This window comes from Gallus gallus, chromosome 2 (assembly GCF_016699485.2).
Source record: "Gallus gallus isolate bGalGal1 chromosome 2, bGalGal1.mat.broiler.GRCg7b, whole genome shotgun sequence".
NCBI lineage: Eukaryota > Metazoa > Chordata > Aves > Galliformes > Phasianidae > Gallus > Gallus gallus.
The window spans coordinates 49,176,975-49,199,443 of NC_052533.1; the positions used below are offsets into that span (position 1 = coordinate 49,176,975).

General features: G+C 36.6%; 1 protein-coding gene across 2 annotated transcripts in view; it reads right to left on the reverse strand.

Moving 5' to 3' along the window:
- Window positions 1-22,469, reverse strand: part of AMPH (amphiphysin) — a 105,778-nt gene that overhangs the window by 31,215 nt on the left and 52,094 nt on the right. For both annotated transcript variants that reach the window (NM_001004398.2, XM_015281553.4), the window contains exons 3-11: window positions 19,413-19,467; window positions 13,144-13,238; window positions 10,595-10,690; window positions 9,499-9,606; window positions 9,005-9,090; window positions 7,146-7,221; window positions 6,148-6,230; window positions 3,249-3,387; window positions 1,642-1,770 (exon numbers count right to left, since the gene is read on the reverse strand). In NM_001004398.2, the coding sequence (NP_001004398.2) occupies window positions 1,642-1,770; window positions 3,249-3,387; window positions 6,148-6,230; window positions 7,146-7,221; window positions 9,005-9,090; window positions 9,499-9,606; window positions 10,595-10,690; window positions 13,144-13,238; window positions 19,413-19,467 (867 nt within the window). The remainder of the gene's footprint in view (window positions 1-1,641; window positions 1,771-3,248; window positions 3,388-6,147; window positions 6,231-7,145; window positions 7,222-9,004; window positions 9,091-9,498; window positions 9,607-10,594; window positions 10,691-13,143; window positions 13,239-19,412; window positions 19,468-22,469) is intronic.

The following is a 22,469-nucleotide window of genomic DNA, read 5'->3' on the forward strand; positions in this document are numbered from 1 at the left end:
TGTCCTTGAGGCATTAGAATCATAGAATCGTTTTAGCTGGAAGGGACCCTTAAAGGTCACCCAGTTCAACTCCCCTGCAATGAACAGAAACATCTACAACTAGATTATGTTGCTTAGAGTCCCATCCAGCCTGACCTTGAATGTATCCAAGGACAAGGCATCCACCACATGTCTGGGCAATCTGTTCCAGTGCCTCACCACCCTTACTGTAAAAAACTTTTTCCTTTTATCCCATCTAAATCTGTGCCCTTTTAGTTTGAAACCATTTCCCCTTGTCCTGTCACAACAGACCCTGCTAAAGAGTCTTCCCTCTTCTTTCTTCTAGCTCCCCTTTAGATACTGAAAGGCTGCTCTCATGTCTCCCCAGAGCTTCTCTTCTTCAGAATGAACAGCTTCAACTCCCTCAGCCTGCCCTCACAGGCGAGGCGTTCCATCCTCTGGATCATTTCCATGGCCCTAAAGATGGCTTACGCTGCCAACATTATAACACCTAAGACAATGATGAAACCAGACTGCAGTCCCGTTCCACAAGGGCCCAGCAGTAGCTGTGTTCGTGCTTCCCAGTATAGGAGCTGCCATTAATTCGTTAATTGCGTGGGAACTTATTTATAAATAACTCTTTGTTCTTCCAAATATATACCTATGGAATAGATGGCATTGTCTTTTTGTCTTCTCCACATCACATGCTCAGACTCTCTGAAATATTTTTTTCATTGCTATGCCTACATTTTTGTTTATTGTATTAGTAAAGAATTAGTACAGAAACAGTAATTCTTGTGAAAATAAAAATTTGTAAACATTCAGCATAAGTTCTAGATCTGCATGTTTCTTCACAGTCTATGAGACATAGGCTAGGATTTCAATTTGTAATTACCATAATATAAATGGTCCACTATTAAACAACCAACAGTTACCAAAACTGCATGAAGGCTGAATAACTAAATGTAGATTATACAGACTTATTTTATACAACTCTGGGTTTTGTTTGTTCTATGCAATTATTTTAAATTTCCTAGTTTAAAAATAATAAAAAAGAAGTAATTCTGATCGCTTCTTAGTTTTGTAACTACTGTTCCTATTAATCAAAACCAAACAAATTATTTATGTAGCTGGCATAGCCTTTTACACCTGCAAAGAGTTGATTAAAAGAGCAAAGCTCCTTTTTTTTTTTAAAAAAAAAAAAATAGCACATCCCAAACAGGTATATACTTCATAATTTTTATGGAAGAAACAGAAACAAACAAGGACAAGATGTTTGGGATTTAAAAAAAAAAAAAGGCATCTTAGATTAACTTTCCCTTTGTGATGAAACCTGAATTTAGTTAAATCTCAACTGTAGTTGCAATTCATAACATTTTTAGTCAAATATCTCACCAGGAAATATCATTTCTCATTTGAAAAATCTTTTTTTTTTCCATACACTAGCAATTCTATGCCTTTAGAATGATTATTCAAGTCCTGTTCAAAGATAAAATACTTTTTTTGCGAACCTTTGAAGGCAGTACAAAAGGGTCATTGTGTCCCTGCCTTCTACCAGAACTCTTTGCCTCCCTCTCTGCTGAGGTTAGCCATACACTCTTGGTATTGGAGAACTTCAGGTGATTGCAAGGTTGGACCCATACACCATCCTCTGAAGCTTACCTGTGATGGAGTTGTCACATTGATTTCTGGGACAAAGTTGTCATCAAAGAGGTTAATGATGTTCTCCTGTTGCAACTCCTTTGTGGGTGTGAGCTTAGGCAGTGGTGGAACTGGAGGACCTTTCCTCAGCTAGACAGACAACAAAAATATCACAGACTAGTTCAGGGATAAACGAGAGAGATTTAAGATAAGTCTAAACAGCTTGAGTTAGGATTTTGTCTCTGCTGCTTCCCCTTAAATGTAGGAAAAAATGCATGGAATCAAAGGAACTTTTTGGCTGCTTATCATCAAGTGCCTTGAAGGAAACACTGCATGAAAAGCAAAACAACCCTATTTTTCAAACTCAAGTTTTAAGAATTCACACAAAAGCATTTCTTGGATGAAATTTTTCTGCTCTGATGGAAATACAATGCTGTGCACTTTGTTTCCTATGCAGCACACTGTTGGATGAGCAATACTGCACAGAAGCAGGTCTTTTCAGCTTTTTTGCTTCTTAAAATCATTTCATTATATCTTTGGGATTTCCTCCCTGCCTACCTGTTGCTATCTTTTAAAGCCTACTTAATGCTAAGAACATACCACTCCTGTGAACCACTGCACCTCAAGGTGCTTAGGTCACTAATTCCCTCTGTTCTCCAGAGACTCATGTAACTATGACAAATGCATTGCTTGGATTAATACTGATCACTGGATATTTTTAAAATTATGTTAAAAAAAAAGAAAAAAAAGAGGAAAAAAAAAAAGAAAATCCAAAAAAATTCCTCAGATGATGCAACATCAGTAAGACTAAACTGGGTTTTATCCAATAAATGTTCAGCCACTGGGACATCACAGTTTGTAAGACCAAAGAAAACAGGTGTGCTCACATTTTCTAAATGCATAAAAATTAACACAGAAGCTATGCCCCATTTTGAAAACATCAACATCAACATAAGTCTTGTCTTCGATGTTTTCACAACGTATCACATACAATTCTCATGGTACAGAGATGCCCTTCATGAAACTGACAATTTCACTGATACTGGAAAGAACAGAAATGACTTCTGCATCATCAAACTTCTCAGTCTAGTGTTGGTAACAACTAATAAGCCTCTAATTATCAGTAATTATATCACAGCAGCATTTAAACTAGCTCTGTTATTTACTGTTTCAGAGGGAAATCCATATTGGCAGACCAGCAATACTCTCTGGCTAGGATTTTTTTTTTTTTTCATAGTAAGTATGAATTTGAACAAGACTGATGGCGTATGTACTGAAATGTATTGAAATTCATGGGAGTTCTAGAAATTCATTTTTCAAGTTATTTCTGGGTCTTTAGAGACTATGCAAGTTTTTGAAATGTGTTTTGCTTAGGCACAACAAATGCCTCCAGTTCACCAGCTACCTTAAATTTTCCTCATTCTCCTTTATTAAAAAAAACATTTTCTTCCCATGCTTGAGACACAGAGATGAACACCTACCCAATGACCCATACTGAGCAGAACAGAGCCAGTGGTCTCCCCACTGTTTCTCAGTCCATGCCTAGATTGAAAACACCACTGTATACACTAACTCAGCTGTCATATACTTCACAACAGGCCAGTTTCCTTTGATGTGTTTCTGCTTACCTGTGTGGGTGACTTAGGCCGGGCTGGTGCTGGAGATGCTGGTGCCAGCATGTGATTGGGACTAGCAGTAGGGCTAGGAAGGGGAGAGACCTCCTCTGGTGGTGATGGCGTTTTTGCAATGCAGAGTGGACCTGAATCACTGGACAAGAATCAAAGTAATGGTCAGGACATACATATCATGCTAATTTATTACCTTGACAATTTGAATAGTAAAATGCCAGTGACCACAAAAGGCGATATGCAGTGGAGATGAAGCAAATCATTATATAATCACTAAAATTAAAACTGCAGGTATATACAATCAAAATTCAGTGATCTATAGTTTCAAACTGTTTTAATTTTTGAGTGACCTTTATTTTTGGAATATCTGCTGCATCTGTTTACCTGATCATTATAACTTGACAGAAACTCAATTCCTGTTTTTTTGTTTGTTTGTTTGTTTTTTAATTTGAAATGTTGATTTATGTATAAGTTTGTAACCATAACAAAATGAGAGCTGGAATTACTGCCTTCATTTCACACAGTTCTTAAAATAAAAGGCTTTAAAGATAAAAAATCCCAGAAGATGATATGCCAATGAATAATGCAAATAACATTAAAAGCTCAGCAACGTCAGGAAGGTTTCAATAAGCCAAAACACACCCAAGGTTATTATATAGCTGTAACTATTTAGATGGACAACTCACCACAACTATAAACAAACAGCAGTCAAGAGACTTCAGCAGAGCTCTGCTGATACTAAGAAAAGATCTGATGAAGTCCTGTCCTGTAAAAGGATTTGTTCTTTCTGTGAAAGGACCTGGTGCAAACACTCGGACATACTCAGCTACTTAGAAATGCTGAAAGCTTACAACTCAGGGAGGCTATAATCTACAGCATTCAACAGCCACAGTACTTGGTAAGAGAAGAGCGAGTCCTACACATATTTAGCAAGAACAGAAGCACTACATGATGGAGGGAACCACACCATAAACATGTTCCTAACACAAGTGCAAGAAAAAATTATTCCTCGGAAAGGGCAAAGTTCACACTCACCACCTCTTTCTGTGGATATATTAAAGAAGAAAAAATAAGCAGTTATTAAAAAATTTCTTTCCTAGGTACAATATTTGTCTTCAAAATAGAATATTCAGTAGTACACAAATTTTTAAGACTCTATTTTTATGTGGTACCCTAAAGGAAAGACAATGTACATGTCTAATTTCTCACATATTTAAAAAGGGAAATTGTTTAATCTCAAAAAGGCTCATTCCTGAGTAATGCTGTAGAGTGCTATAAAAATAATAAAACTCAAAATTTGTCTTGAATTTCAGATAATGCTCTGTGAACAGTATACCAAAAATACTACACTGTGTATGAGCTGTCAATCTTAGAAAAGTCTGAAGCAAAAAAAAAACAAACACAACAAACCACCACTCAAAGCTGATGACCTATAACTAAAACTTTCTCACTTGGGATGCAGCAGAGCTCAAATCAAAGAGCAACATAGCAATTAAAAAACATTTTTAAAAAGCATTTTTTAATAAGAATATCACAAAGCATTAATCTATGCCTAGTAATTTGCAGCAAGAATCCTATTACTTTTCTCTCTCACTGATGGGAAGAAAAATTCAGTGGTAACAAGAATGTGTGCATGCTGGGCACAGTCTAAGAGACACATGTGGCCAAATACTTGTTTATTACAAAAGCTACTTCAAGTTTTCCAATATTATATTACTTTTTATCTCATAACAATATTTTACGAATGCTCTATGTGAAATGTAGCCATCCTACAGGGACTGAAAATGATGATAAATGAGTTGTCAGCTCAGGGAGTGTGTATGATCACAGATTAACACTGAACTAATCCAATACCAAAATTTTGGACACATTTTTAATATCATAGTTCTAAATTTTGCAATAGGTTGGAAGCTCAAATATTTTTTGTCCTTTTAAAATGAAATCAAAAGAAATATAGAAATGTTAGCCATATGTTTGAGGCAGATGTTGTGCTCTTGGACAGTCTTAATTGTTGCTAATGTGAGCCTGGCTTGAGGGCAAATTAACAGTAGCCATAACATTGTTCTGACTGCTTCTGGATGAGCTAGGATTGGCTTGAAATTTGGGATTTATGCATTCGCTCTAATTATTGCTATGTTTTGACAAGCACCACTTTTATAATTACAGTCTTTTCTGCCTATCATTATTAGAGTACTGAGATCAAATGCTGGCAGAAAGGCTTTGTTCTCTGAAAGTAAAAAAATCAGAAATAGTGCACTGGCTTCCAGTGACCTTAAGAAAGCACTATCTGATTTTAAGCTTTCTTGGTTTTGCTTTTATTTTAAAGCAAGATTGCTCTTGGAAATCATTAAAAATATGGCATTTTGTGACACTCCTTTTAGTTTCGCTTTTCAGCTTTTATGATGTACTCAGATCATATTTCCTGACTTTTCCCCATGAGCAGAGGAGATAAAACATGACATAGAAAGGTCAAGAATCTCACCTAATCACATGCCTTTAGGTGCTAAAAACACATCTAATATTTCAAGGTTTTAAAAATATTCTGAGAGTTAACAATATTGCTGAAGACTAAAAACTTAAGAATAAATGGAGTATATACTAAGCTGGTGCAAACCGGTATTCTAGGCTACAGTGAAATAGAGTAAATTGCAACAGCTGAAAATATTGCCCTTTTTCTTTTTTAGAGTGGAAAAATAAGTAGGTAACGAAGAAAGTTCTGCAGCTTTACTTATGTTGAAAACACCTTCAACCAAGGGTATCTTCATCTACCTCCTTGAATGAAGAAACCCAGGAATCAGGTTGTGCAGCAAACACTATATGTTATGTAGGTGCTTACTTCATGTGCTGAAATCCACAAATCTTACTGCAATGCAATTACTAAAATAAGAAACAAAGTCACCTTGGTGCCCCTTGAATTGTGAAGGCCTTGTCTGCATGCTGATCTCCCAGCTTCGTCATCACTTCATACAGTTTGTGACATAGCTGAGAAAACAAAACACTTGTCTGAGTTTAGATGAAGCATTATAGCTGTGATTAAAAACATAGGTGATAAAACTGGCCTGTTTAATGCTCTGATTTCTTTAAAATTGTAAATAGTTCCTTCCAAAAGATAAGCAGTGCTATACATAACAAAAGTCTAAGTAGAAACCTACTGAAATGCATAGAAATGTTCTCAAAGATAACAGTTTAAAAAAAAAATGCTGATTATCAGAGAACAAGTTTATAAATGTGACTTAGTACTTTCAGCTTTCTGATAGAGAGAGTTACCTAAAGTTTGAAGAAATGTGTAGCAGAGACAATTGATGTTCTCCCCTCAAAAGTCTGATCTCAACTCACATGGGACTTTGTTCAAGTAAGTTTTCCATGCCACTTGGCTTCCCCTAAGTTAATAGGTTACTATAGATAATACGCTACCAATTAGTAAGGTATTTAATGCATTCAAAAGATCCTTATTGAAATTGCTGTATTTGCCTGATATTGACAGATCTAATTTTGTATTTCTGACTGTGTATATAATGGTCCTGATGGGTATAATTGGCACATTTCTCATGTACTGATTAAAGCAATGAGACGCTTAGCAACTGGACATGAAAAATGCTGTAGGGAAAGTGTGCTAGGAAAAATGGAGAAGATACTGAAATAAAAATGTAATTTAATGTTGCAATAATAGCATTATTGTTGCTACTATATTAAGGACCATTTTCTAAGATTGCATGGGTTATCTTTTTCCTAAGTACAAAAAAGGCAAGTAGGAACCAGTATGAAGATTATAGTACAAATCTGGATCTAGGGCAACTTTTGATCTGTACTGCTACTAGTTTTTATTGCTGTGTTACCGTTGTTTACTGCTATGTATAGCACATACTCTATTATACGTAAGATATTCATTTTACTTACTAAAGCTATTTCCTTGTGAAACTTGGCTTCAAGGCTGGATACGTTTTTGAAGGTGTTCACATAAAAGCCAACTCGCCTATGCAGGATGGCACAGGGAAAGGAGAAAGAGAATAAAGGATGGGGATAGCAGAGCCACAAAAGAAAATGAATTATTTTTTTTTTTCCAGATCACAAGCAGAATCCTTGACTACTATTCTCAGCAAAGCATGACACTAGGTTGAACATCAAAACTCCAAATTTATTTGTTCCTTACTTTTTCTGTTTGTGTTTCTCACTGCACAGAGCAATCAAGTTGCAAGTAGCCCACAACAGGGGGCTTCAGCTTGTTTAGGAGTATCTAGGTGATGCTGGGTGTGTTTTGCGACAGCTATAATGTATACTGCTCAGTACTGCCCAGAGGTAAATGTCTCATGCTCAGTCCACCCTAATAAAACCAATCCTGAAATATATGCATATGAAAGAAATTAATTTCTAATACAGACATTTTTCCATATGCATTCAAAAATCTGCTTTCTCAGGGTGAGTGTTTATATGTCCCCCATACATTTTAAAAGTAAGGGGCGTTGTCTTAGGTTATAGATTATCCTTTCTCCTATTTAAAACTTTCAAGTGCAATTTCTCCAAGCTTTTATTAGCCAAAATTGTCTTTGGCATAAGAATAAACTTGCAATATCTCAACACAATGAATCTTTTTCTTCCTGAATAGTTGTGATATCTAAAAACAGGACCATGAAAGCTTTTGCTACCTAAAGCACAGTTTCTAAACTATGCATATTACTCAAATTAAATTTTGTCTTTCTCTGAGACAACTTAGTGGGTAACATATATTGAAATAAGAGGGCCCTTACTCAAAATCAATAATAAGCAGTTTCATCTTTCACAAGCCTGTAAAACAGTATCTCAAAGTGCAAAGAAGTTTTTCAACCTGAATGAGACAGAAACACAGCAGAACTCTCCAGTGATCTTAAATTTAACAGGAGTTCATTTAGAAGGCAGAGAAGACAAAGTGTACTTCAGTAATTCACAACATACTTTTACTCCAGACTGCCATGTGTTAAAGAACGTGCACTAATGAGATACTTATTTCCATACTGCATTTGTTCTCCTGCTCATTTTGTGTGCATATTCTGTATAAGTACAGTCCAAATTTATACGTCCCAAACTAATGATCAATTCCATCAAATGCCTTTACATCAAGAACATATCCAGTGTAAAACTATGAAATGAGTATTCTGAAGTAATTATGGTTAAATATTATTTTTCCTTTCTTATACTGCTTTGGTAGTATTTTACAGAAGACTGAAAACAACAGTTGCCATTAAATCTTTATACCTTTGTAAATGTCTTTGCTTTGACACATTTTACAGAAATATGACCTATAAATAGACCCATTGCAAATCTTCTGGAACAGTGTGTGACTGCTCTATATGGTTGCTCTTGACAGTGGATATATTTGATCCTTTATCAACAAGTGGCTCTTTTTTTGGTTTATTTCTTGAAAGGATCAGATACCTAGCATCACAGTTTCTGAGAAGGGTGATGGAAGCAGTGGGTTTTAGTCATGATCTGCCATTCTGTGCTCTGCTACAGTTCTTTATCCAGAAAAATGAGATATTTTTGCACCTTATAACAAAATATTACAAAGAATCTTAAGTACTGAGATATACTGTAAGAAACAAGCATAAATACATTTACAATAAATATAATAATTTTCTATCACTATAAGGCATTTTCCCTGTGACTATTTCAAAAGATGACAGATAGGATTTCAAGGACCTTCTACCAGCTTGTTAAAATCCCCTCATTCCCTTTTCCTAGTGTCCCTTTAGGCCTTTAAGGCAATATCTGCCTAGGCTTACCGTGACCACAGAGACGGCAATTCTTCTTGCAAATCAGTGTTAAACTCTTCAAACACTTTCTGTGCTTTTTGAAACTCTTCTTCTGCCTAAAACAAAAAAAGGGTGACTTCTCCTGTCACTATAATACAGAGTAAACCTGGAAAAACTGTTTCTGTCACATGGTGAGATTTTTTTTTTTAATTTTTTTGGTGACTCAATTTGAATTTTTATTGACAAAGTATGTGACTTAGTCATAAACAACAAAGGCCAACACAGGGCTGGCTGTGTCCTACATCACATCAAAAGATAAAGTTGGAGCTCAAACAGGACTCGCTCCTAAAATTGGCTATGTGCCCTCCCATCCACCAAAATACTTAAAATGCTTCTATCCTTAAGGATAATATCTCACTCGTTCTAATTCTGAAAGAGGAAAAAGAAGAGAAACTTTGTGATAAGTCTCTGCACAGAATTGGAGTTGTCCAAGTCATCAGCCAGCATCCTTTCCAGTGCACTACCTTTGTAATCCTGCCTTCATCTTTTCTTTTGGAGCTCTGCAGGGCTTCTAGATGATGCCTTGCACTGTCGTAGTCCACTAGCTTTCTGCTTCGTTTTGCAATACGTGTCTGTACAGAGGTAAAAATGAAAGTCAGTACAACTCACTTCTTTTTTCTAAGTTATTTTAAGTTAAGTCATTTAACATGTTTGTATTCTCCTTCATCTGCCATTCAATACCAGCTTACTATAATGTCACTAAAGAACACTGGCATGCAAAAAGAGAAAAACTAACAATCTTATTTTAAATAAGAAATACATACACAGATGGTTTGGAAGACTGTTCTGTGGGTGTGGTGAGGTATCAATGTTATGCAAGACTTATCTCATTCTCCAGAATAAGCGGACCTGTTAAATTCATGGTAACACTCTCCTTTTACCTCATATACAGTGTGCAAATTTAATGAATAGTTAACATAGTGTTTTTAGAGTAGAAAAAATGCTTAAAATGTAGTTTCCAATACAGTTGCTCTGATACAGAAGTTAGATATAATATAGTAGGAACTTTTAACGTATAATAGGAATTTTAATTTTAATCTTGCAACTAAGCAAATCTTCTCTCTTATAAGCTGACTTTACAAAGTTCCATATTACAAGTGAATTCTACAAACAAAAACATAAGCACAGTTTGACTTAGCAGCAAGTCTGAAACTGAGTATTAGTAATATAGGGATTTTTTTGCCCTGATATAAATGGCAAAGAAGATGGCTGTAGGATAACTGGATAACTGCTTGATTCTAAATCCCCACAAAGAATTTCCAGTTTTGTCCATATAATGACATGAAAATATAAACAGTTCTACCTCACACTTTTTGGAACAGGAAGAAATATTGTAATTTTTTTTAATATTATTATTATTATTATTATTTTTGTATAAAGGCTAATTTACATACAAGTACTACAGCATGAAAATTATTTTGGAAAATCAGTGCAGCCTGATGCAAAGGATTAGCTTACATAACAAGACTGTGTGTGAAATCTAATTTTATGTTTATTTTATGACTCAACAGTGACTGGTGGTATTTACAAATTCTCCTTTGTAGGTAAACATTACTGTACTTTGATATCGGGAAATTGTCCTAGATATGTATCCAAAGTCAACAACGACCCATCCACAAGTTTTTGATGGAAGTCTTCCCAGAGTTCATCACATTTCTGTAAAGACAGATTGAAAGAGAAAAAAAAATGCACTTAATAGTTTAATTTCACTTCAAATGTAGGGGAAATGCACACAGTAATGGTGCAGATTAATATTTCTGAAGTTTTAAAGTGTTCTTTTTATGGCAATTAATCAGAATGCAGCCATAAAGTAAACAAAAAATTGTACCTTGGTATTGCAAGCTTTAATTAATAACAAAAAAGAGGTTTTAGTTCAAAAATTAGTTTTTTTTTTTCCATTTTTTGAGATAGTAAATGTTTTGTGAAAGTAAGGGTATCGCGTATTCAAGATCTTCCTCGGGATTTCAGATTCCTGAGTATTACCAGTGCAGAATCTGAAGTGGCCCCAGCATTGACTATGCTCACAGATGATAAACTTTCTTTACAGAGAAAGGAAAGACAACTAAAAATTAAAAAGTAAATAAAAGAAAAAGAAAGAAGTGAGTTTCTCATGAACAAGTTTTTGTAAGCTTAGTTTCGGGGTTTGAAATTTGGGTTGTCCTGTGTGGAGCAGGGAGATGGAACTCAATGATTCTTGCAGGTCCCTTTCAATTTAGGATACTCTATGATTTTTAAAATAAAACTTGTGGAGGTTCACCCTAAGAAAGGTCCATTCTTCTACTCCATAACTTTTCTGCCATAAAGGTGCACCTGACAAAATGACTGGTTTACAGACTGAACTCTACCTCCCACTGCTAGAAAACTGGGATTGCAGATCTGAAACTTGTCAATAAACAAAACAAATGAATCCCAGAAGCTATAGCAGCTTTTCCCAGTCCTCTCTGCAGCTTCTGGGAAGCTTCCCTTTGTAGCTTTCAGTTTCTGAAGAACATGTTAATGCAGCTGATGTGACAAGGAACCCGGGGACAGTTGGGTACAATTCCTTGCCAGAAGCAAAATCCTATTACATAGTTACACAGGGCTCCAGGTCCTGGATTCTCAGTTAAGCAAGTCATTAGCACATGTTAAACATCCTGTTCCCCTTCTCTCTTTGCACATTTTAATATGACTGAATTTCCCTTTGATGGGAGGGAGGCTAAAGGGGGCTATTATCCTTAAATCAAGTCCAGAATGCTATTCTCTAGTGTTTACTTTATCATGAGCCACCACAAGGCACATTGCAAATGCTGTGTGATGTCAGTATTCAGTTCATTCATTTTCTACCCTAATAGAGTCCCTAAGGGATTATTACAATCTATTAATCATACTTATAAAATACCTCATTTATTAAGGCAACATTTATTCATGGTGGTCTACAGAGCACAGCATTACATGATAGTAAGCAAGTATGTGCATTTGCATCTCGTTGATATGTATGTTAGACAAATTAGGATCATGGAGGTTATCTGAAAGCTAATGGGACCAAAAACATTGCTCAAGAGTCCTTTAGGCCATCATCTTTCCTACCAGGCAGAACTAGGTCATTTTGATGGATCCTTCTTTGAATAATCGTTTATATCTCGGACTGCACAAATAAGCCATTCTTTTGAATTCCAGGTTGAGGGATGCATAAATTTACACTTGTGATCATACTGGAAGAAAAACAGAAGCAGCAACTTTGTAATATTGCCCATATGAGTCCCTTATTAAGATGACAGATCTGTCATTTATCCTCATACCTACTGGAGACAACACAGAATTTTGGCCCTTGCATATGCAATTACAAATTTCCAAGTGTAAAATCTAATAGTCTGCAGACACACAGTGAGGTGCTACAGCAAGATGCAGCACCAAATCATCCAGCTATTTAACCTAAGAGGATATAAATGGCATGGTATCTCTTCTTACATGTTTGGAAGTTGAGTGCTTTTAAAATCAAAAATACATCATGCCTTCAGCAGCAGGGAAAGGTAGAAGAAGGCAGCCACAGGGAAGAAAGTAATCATTCAGTTGATTTGGGAAGACTGCTTTATGTTCCAATTTCTTGTTTATCATATTATCCAGGAGGCCTTGCACACTGAACGTCACATGGTTTAAAGTTACTTTGGTAATGGTTAGCACTTTCTTGTCACCACCAGCACTTCTGCTGACAAAATTCCTTCAGAATTAAGGATTTTTATTTAGGCAATTGAGAGTACCTCAAGTTAGACTCCCCCATGTCTTCTAGAAAAGCCTGTATTTCTCTAATCATTGAAGGAAGCTAAACAAGGCTGAAGAGAATAGCACAAACTTGTCCATCAGATGCTATGAGGACAAGTTCTGGTCATCTGGCTAATGTTGACCTCAGCAGGATCTTATGCCAGCTACTTTGTAAAACTGACAATGCAAATAGGACTTCTAATCAGGAGGAGATACACTTCACAAGACCAAGAATTTCTATGTTCAGAAAATTTGATTTATCACACAATATAGAATTAAGGGAAATTTCAGATGTACTCTTCTCCTTGATAGCTCAGATGAATCAATTTACAGTAAAAATACTACTTTTTTCATCTTTCTACATATCTTACCTCACCAATCATTTTCACATCTTCTCGTCCATACCAATCTGGCTCATACACTTCATGGAGAGACTCTGTAAGCTTCTTTGAGGCATCTTGCATCCCTGTAATTAAACAGAAAACGGAATAAGTAGGTACAAACAACAAGAAATTGTTGATAAATATCTTCATTTTAATCTATGTGTACTCAGTATACTATTCCCTCTGGTATGTTTAGAACGTAATTTTCAAGAGCTGAAACAAAACCTTTATGTTCAACCAGCTCACTCAGGCTAACGAGAAATCTCCTTCATATCAGAATTAACCCATATTTATGCATGAAAAAAATTCTATTAGATTAGGAATTTCATTTGCTGTTCTGAAGTAAATCTATTGGAACATGAAAACAACTTGGACCATTGTCCTGCCCCCTGAAGACATTTAATATCTACTTGAAAGACCGTCACAGAGAAGCCAAACAAATAGCAGCATGTCTTTGATTATTCTCAGCTCTTCCATCCTATAGGACAGCTTCCTAGTTTGTCCACAATGAGTCCATGCCTGCCTGTGAGCAAGATAAAGCATTTCCAGGATTGGGTGATTAAATGGCAGAGATTTATGGGAACTGCTGTATCTTATCTCATATAAGACACTAAGTTCAAGATCAGTAATTTTAAAGTGACAATTTTATTTAAACTTCTTTGCAAAATCTAAGCAGTGACTACTAAATATTTTTCACAGAATCACAGAATGTCAGGGATTGGAAGGGACCTCAAAAGATCACCTAGTCCAATTCCCCTGCCAGAGCAGGAACACCAAGATTAGGTCATCTAGGAAAGTGTCCAGGTGGGTTTTGAATGTCTCCAAAGAAGGAGACCCCATAGCCTCTCTGGGCAGCCTGTAAATTTTTGTCTTAGCATTACCCTTAAACAAAAAATAAAAATTACTCAAAGTCTGTTTGGTGCAGCACATCTGTGCTTTCTTGAAAATATCTCTAGTGTGATTCATAGAATCGCTCGCTCAGGTTGGAAAAGACCTTAAAGATCATCGAGTCCAACAGCAATAGCGGTTTTTTAATCCGATTTTCAGATTAAACTGCTAAGTGGCTAGATTTAGCATCAATACCTCTGTTTTCTTCATAAATAAATGTTTAGGAGCAGAAGAAGATAATTCACTCAGAACTTATATGTCTAGAGGAGCAGTTTTGACGTAGTCAGTTGCTATTCCCACCAGCACTCCAAAACACACATTCAGGGTATGAGAGGAAAATAAATGCAAGATTGCACACTTCCTAGTGTAGAAATGGTAGGAAAAAATAGTATGGAAAAGGTTGCAATTAAACGGCTGTCCCTCAAGAGAGGGAAAGGGGGAGAAAACTTACAAAGAAAGGGAACCCTGTGTTCAGAAAGTACAGATTCTCACTCTTTAATCAAATGATGCTGTGCCAAACTGGAATATTTAATTTTTTTCAGGGGTTGTGGTGGGGGTGCTTCTGAATGACAGAGCTCAGCTTTAAGAATTTGTACAGCACAAGAACTTAAGAAACATTTTTTCCTTCTCTTCTTTGTGGTAGATATTAAGGATAATTTGTCACGGGCTTAGAAAGAATTACTGAATAGAGGTGTTTTTGTTGTTGTTGTTGTTTTGTTTGTTTGTTTTTCTTTTGTATGGCAGATTACACTAAAATACAGATGACCTTGACATATTTTTTCCAGGGAGCACTCATATAAAATCTTCTTTAATGTCACTATGAATTAATAAACTCAGGAGGTGAGGCAAAACCAGCACAGTATTGCCATGCTTAGGAGGGCTGTGCCCTGTCCACTCAGGGCAAACACACAAACTAGGAAGGTCTGCACATCCCTGCTCACACCTGATCCTTTCTGATACCTGAACTTTTGCCCTTCTGAACGCTGCACTCTAAATCTGCAACATACATTCTGGCAGCAGCCTGCTAGCACAGCTTTCCCCTAATCTCTCCTGCAATCCGCATTCAGCTCAGTCATGGGCTTGCCTTCAGTAGAGCACCTGTACATACACAGACTTTGTTAAATACTTCGTTATTTGCTAGATACTGCAGAATTGGAGCATGCATCTCTTAAGAGAGCAAATGAAAGACGCTTAGCAGCACTTTCTTGAGGGATATCAGCTTACAACATCTTCTACATTTCCTTCACTTCTGAGAATCTTCAGTCTTTCAGTCAAGCATATTCCCTGCAAAAAGCATCAGCTAAATCCAGCTGCAGTGTGAAGCAGATGCACATAATAACATTTGGCTCCCTTGGTTAGAAAGCTTCAGTATGAAATTCCCAAAGGACAAGACCACCCAGGCTACTATTTTCCTACTAAATCCATACTGTGCTTACTGCAATATCTCAAAGGAAAGCAGAGGTAAGTACTAACCCAGCACCTTCTCGGTCTTTTTCATGCCTACAGGTATAAACTTACAATGTTCAAGGATTTCTTTCATTTTGGCTTTCACATTGAATATTTCTTACACACAGATACCTTTTATGTATTAATCACCACTAAATTTAAGAGGATTAGCGTCATCCATAGACTTCAGGCTGTCTCTCTCTGCTGTTTTCAGCTGCTGTCGCTGAGAAAGATAAATTGTTTAGAGCAAGTCATGAAGGCACTATGAAATGTGAAAATATTTTTTACTGCTGATGAACATTTAGAATTTTATATTTAATATCAGCTGTTTCACTAAGTACCACTTCTTGATAATTAAATCACTTAATAACGAGAAGTAATTGAATCATTCAGGAAAGATGATGCTAAATAATTCTGTTACTGAAGTTTGAGACATTCACGTGAAATATTATATCTTTCTTTGGGAAAGGGCCTCTACCCAGACTCCTAGAGGCACAAAATGCAGTAGGGATCCTCAGTGGATGTATGTACAGATGTCCCATCACAGTGCCCTAGGGATAGCAGAGGACAAGTGACTCTTTGCTATCACAATTCCAATATACTCAAGCTGCCATGGAGACTGAGACCAGCCTGGGAACCCACGCTAATTTCAGGACCTATACACTGTGGCATATCCTCATGTCCTGGCAGGGAAATCTAGGCAGAATGAAGAAGAAAATTCCATTTTCCTAACTAAGGAAAGTACCTTATTCTGGCTTTATATTTTAATATTTTATTATTTGCCTGGAGAAGAGAACTTCATGTGAGATTCTCCAAGGGAATGACCTGTCTTGCCACATGAGTTACATTCATTATTGCCCATTACTTATTAGAATTTTCACTAGAACAACTCAACCACTTCATAATTCATTGGCTAAACTTCACAGAAAGATGATGAATAGTTTTATTGCTTCTCAGGAAACAAATGAGTGATTTTAAGATTCATTCGTCTGAAGGATATGTGTAATTCTGTCAGCCACAGACTGACAACTCGATAGTAAAGTTGCTTACAGCCCTTCATAATCTCCATTTCTCTCCCTATACACCAGTTACTATTTTACACTACATTAAACTACTTGAAAAACACTCCATTTTATGAAGCAGGATTCCTTTCCACCTCTGTCAGCTTGTTACCTTCAGGCAAATCCCAGGATATATCTACTCATCTGCACTTATACTTGCAAAGAGCTTATGGTAGAAACTGGGAGGCTGATTTAACGTTTCTTTAACTACAAGCCCATAAAACCTTTGAAGTCTCCTACAGCTCTAAAAAGCTCAAAAAAATATCATGGAGTAGAGAATCCAGATGCACGTTGCCAAGGAGATAGGAAGAGGCAAAGACTGAGGCAGAGATGACTACAGCTATGGGAGGTAGCACACAGCTTTGTCAGTACAAACACAACTGATGCATAGCAGACATGAATCTACCATGCAGGTTAAATAAAGTAGCACATATAAATCATTCAGATTTACAACAGCTTCATTATATGATTCTATTGGATCCTTAAGCAACTAGTAGTAAAGGCAAGACTGAACTGAGACTAAGAAGCAGATCTGATGTAGGGATGGAGTCTGAATATAGCAGAAATTCTCTTTAAGAATGTGTGCTAATAAACCTCAGAAAATATTAGGTATATTAGAACAAAGGGGTAAAGGGCTTTAAGAAGACTCCTTTGCTTTAACTGTGGACAGATCTCATACTTTCAGCTTCCAATATTCAGTCACTCGAAAGTCACACAGCAAAATGGCAATTTTTACCAGAGCTGACAACATTCCAGCTTCATAAAATGCATTTAATTGGAGAAAGGTTAGCTATTTTGCCATTTCTTGAATTACTCTAAAATGACCCTATAAAGTGAACTGCTTTTCTTCCATCTGTAAGAACACAAAGATATCAAGTGCATTTTGTATGATCAACCTTCTTCCCTGCAAAATGAACTCCTGATCACAGTGTACTTTCAAAGCCCACATGTCCTATGTACTGAAATACCACTTCAGCACCTGAATATCTGTAGTGGAGCTTCATATGTTTTTTCTGAGTAGCTCCCCCAAAATTTTTGATGGTGTCTGTTCTTCAAAGAATAGCAATTGTGTCCATTTTCTGATGATCTCTACCACCCAAAATCTGGAGGGGTTTTCACCATTGCTGAGCTCATCAGCTTTGAGGATGCCCCAGACCTGTGTATCAAGGAGCGCTGCCCTGGGCTGCTGTCCCACTTTGCAGCAGAAATGCGTTCCAGCACATGTGCCAAGGATGATCACCAGTGGCTTGTTGGCTTTGGAGAATAACATTTCTTAGGCTGTTATGAGCTGGTTATGACTGGGTCTTTTTTAAGACAGGAAGATAACAAGGTGTTAGCAAACACTTTACATTCCCAGGGAGAAAGCCATTCCAAGTTATTTTCAAATATGGACTTACAGGCTGTGAGAAGAGAAAGATGCAGAACAGCATCTTTTTTATATTTGCTAAAAAGGCAAAACTTGCACAGTGAAAAAATTCACATGAAGTTAAAACTCAGTGGAAAGAATAGCCCACTAGACAGTAAGCCAGCTAAAGTATCACTAATGCACAAAGTGCAAGGACAAGAAGAGTCAGAGAGAAAGAAAATGAAACATGGGGAGGAGGGTTGTTGTCACCAACACGGAAATCAAAGCAGCATGTAAACAGTCAGCCTACATGACAGAGAAGCCATCTGGCCAAGCAGCCTCATCACACTGCTTCTGGCTATGCATACATCTGATAATGTGTGTTGGGAATGGAATTAGAATATAAAATCAGTATCCAATGGGTCCCAAATAAATGAAGAATGTTGAAATTCCTTCCAACTTCCTTCCACCCCAAAAAAAAAAACCAAACACTGTGCAAATCCCTACAAGGAGAATTACCTCTTGTCTGGTATAGGATTTTCCTTTTCCAGCCCATTCAGCAAATAATAGAAAATCAAAGATATCAAGCTACTACTTTGCTCTCCATCCTACACTTCCCATTGAACGGAGCTTCTCTGCTTGTTAATGGCTGCTGAATTTTTATGACACACTGATTACCAGAGATGTCGGAACTGGTTTACAGTATTTTTCCTGCAGGACTGGTGTCAGGCTAAAAATATGTATGCATACAGATTTTCTTTATTTATCTCAAGAAGTTATTAATGAATCTACAAATGTCACAAACTCTTATTCCCTTTCATCTAGGACCTTGCCTCCAGCTCCTCTGAAAAGAAGTGGGATGACAGAGAATAACTGCTGTATATCGTGCTAAATTGGATATGCTGGATTTATGAGCATCCACTAGGATTTAAATAGCTCTTTACTTATTCTCTGATATTTAATCACTGAGCTTCTGCTACTTGGACCTTTATTATTAAGTGACCACATCCTATTTTCAATCTTTAAAAAAAAATAATTTTGAAAACAAAAAAATAGATCAACCAGTCAGAAGCTAACAAGAAATCACAACATCTTAGGGAACACAATTTCAGAAAGAGAAGACCTATTATCCAAATAGTAACACCAGGAAATGTAAGGAAACCGAGACACCTGCAAGGGATCTCTTGTCTTGTATGGAGTATTTTGTATTATAGCATTTGCAAAGATGAGTAATGCACAGATTTTGTTGGTGCTCAGGGCAGCAGATCTGCACACAAAGGACAGCTGAGGGTAAGCCATGTGTGCAAGACTATGTACACACATGAATTGTCATCAGAAAATGCAAAAACTCTAGCAACAGATTAAACAGCCCACGTCAGATCCAAAACAGAAAAGTAGATTATTAATGACTAAAGCAGTTGTACTTGTACTTGCCTTTGTATATCTTAAATAAGAATATTTATCTTGCTTTTTATCAAATTTGCTTTATGAAAACAACTTAAAACATAAAAAATCACCTTTGATGGCTGCTAGATATGCTCTCAGCTCTCTCTGGAGCCTGGAACCCTCTGCCTGGAAAAGAAAATAAACAGACAAGAAAGACAACTAGAATGTAAAAAAGAAATTACAGTTATGTTATTGCAAACAAGTTTCAGTTACATTTTACACACGTACAGTATGCCAGACTTATCAAGAAAAGAGCAATTTCATGAGCTTCCTGATGAATAGTGTTACATGATGTAAGCATATAGGATGCAACTAATAGGCCACAAAATGTACTCTCTATGCTAAAATTTCTGGTTTTGTGTTATCAGTCACTTGGATGGAGAAGAATTCCAGTCAAAGAACACAGGTATATTTTACAGCTCCAGTCCAGTTCAAGTCAGCCTGGCTAATGTCCTAAGGACAAAGAAGTGTAAATGACCAAGAACACTATACTCCCTTTTGAAACCACTCAAAATGAGGCCACACTAGACTTACAGAAAATCCATGCCCTTACATACATGGCTTATTATTTTTCAAATAGTATTCCAAATATTGTAATACTTTGCAAGCATATAGCTCCTAAAAAACAATAGTGTATGTAATTATGTTTAGTTTGGCTATGGTATCCTGCAGTTTGCTGTGAAGTCTCAACTGTTCCTTTGGCAAATGCATCAAAAGGATCTTTCTTTATCTTATGCCAATAGTCTTTTAAAAAATCAAGACTAAAGAGGAGAAAACAGACTGCTTTACTTTATCTCTGACTGTATCACAATTTGGACTTAATAATTCACAGGCTTTACAGTAAAATCTGTACTAAACTATAGCACATCACTTCATTGTTACAAAGCTGTTCCCCAGGACACTTTCAATAGCCTGAAGAATTTGGAAACTCTCTGTGCTTATTACCTACCAATATCTTTAAAAGTGCTCATTTAAGTGCTTAGAATCTATAAGAACATCAGCCCGCAGTCACATTTTCTCACATACAGCTACACCATATGGAATCAGCTGCAAAATATGAGTGATGGCTTTTGGAATTTTTCTCATGTTTTTCATGTGATAATTAGAAATCAAAAGGATGTGTGTGTGAATACCTCAGGAGCCAGAGTTTCAACTGGTTTGAACTGTTATAACTCTATTGAAGCCAAAGGACTTCTGATGTCAGTAAAGGACTTGCCATTAGTGCCAGCAATGGTCAGGGCATTCAGAGGCAGAGAATCATAACAAACTCAGATTGAAAGGAATCATCTTGGTCTTTCTCAAAAAATATTCACTTGCACAGACTGCACACGCATTGCAAAACACAGATTACATGTGCCAAACTCACTTGCCTGTCCCAGCTTCCTACAGGGAACTGAAAGCCTTTATTTCTGAAAATCAAATGTCTATAGCTTGCAATGTACCAGAAGAAGAGAGCACATGTTTTACAGCCTTGGAAATACTAGATTATATACATGGAAAAAGGCCTAAATATACTACAGAAACAGACTGAATTCACTTATGGATTCAACAAAATGAAGACAGTTTTCACACTAATTTTATCTCTAGCAAAACTTTTTAAACCTAAATCCATTAATCAGTTAAATTCTGAATGCAGGAAAAGACCCATCAGGATGATGTTAGAGTAGATGTAGAGTGACAGTAAAAGCACAGGAGTGCCTAGCCCAATCATCTGTCTTTGGTTTGGGACTACTTTTGGTGCTCCAAGGAAAGGCAAACCCTTCCCCTGCTTCAGGACTGAAGTTGCACATCAAGGAATGGGTTAGACAGGTACTGGTTGCAGTAATCAGGGAATTAATCCTTGGATTTAATAATTTACAACACAACAAAGAGTAAGTTTTAAGAGCAGTGATATCTCGATGTTGTGTCCCTCATGAAAATATACACACATACATCTTCATATTGGTTAGTAAAAAGTACCATCCAAATAAGTAGTGGCACATTTTATTGTCCTATGTAACAGTGTAACATCCTAACACACTGCAGAGGCAATCTTTTTTCTACTTTCCATGCAAGAAAGGGAGGCAAAGAGGTGGCAGAAGTAGAACAATACTGACAGGGAGGAAAGGAGATGATTGAGTTTCTCACTCAAAGATCTGAAGAGGGGTATCTGTAAGCACACAACAGAAAGAAGAGGGAAGTTCTCCTTCTGGGAAGATACCTCGTGCTTTGAAGTAATGCAAAGGTACAGAAATTAGCTTTCCAATTTGTATGTTCTCTAGCATGCATGCTTGTATAGCCTCTTAACTTGTGAAGAGAATGGGAAATAGATTCAGCAACTAGGTTCTTCAACATGGTTCAGCTGAACATGTACCCTGATGGTAACAATTTTTTAGTTATTAAAGATTTCTGATGTTTTGGAACCAGTAACGGCAGCTAGAACATTATGAACTCTATTATCTGCCTTTAATTCCATTAAAAGCCCTGTATTTACTCATACACATGACACTGTATCATTAAGAGTTATTCTATCGTAAGCTAGTTAGTTTTCAACAAACAGCATGTAAAGGTCAGAGATTACTCAAACACTATGTTTATAACTGGACTACTGTAGCATTCTACTCCTGCTATCCTAAACCACTGTAAGATCTTTTGGGCTTCATTAGTGTTATGAGTCATCAGCAACCACTGCTTAGGACAATGTTTAAGAAGAAGTCAAGAAGCAGTAAAACATGATGCAAATATTGTGCAATAAGTGCTGCGGCAAATTCTGGCAATTCATTCAAAAGAATAATTTTGAACCTGGATCTCCCTAAGCCTATCTTATCAATAAGTCACAGAGCTGGTCAAATATATAAGCTACATAGAGCCATATGAAATTTCCTTCATCAGCAAGTGTTGCATGATACATGACATTAAAGTACCCACAGACAAGGGCCAGCTTTCACTGAATTTGAGAGTAAATCTCTCAATTGCAATGGTAACAAAATTATACCTTTCTATAAAAAACAAACAAACAAATACAAATCTGCATAAGAAATCCTCAGCCCTGAGAATCCTGCAAATTGTGCTTCTGCTCTGCACATTTTGCAACAGTAAACTCTCTATTAGTAAAGGTCGCGTACTTTTATCACCTAACAGAATAATTA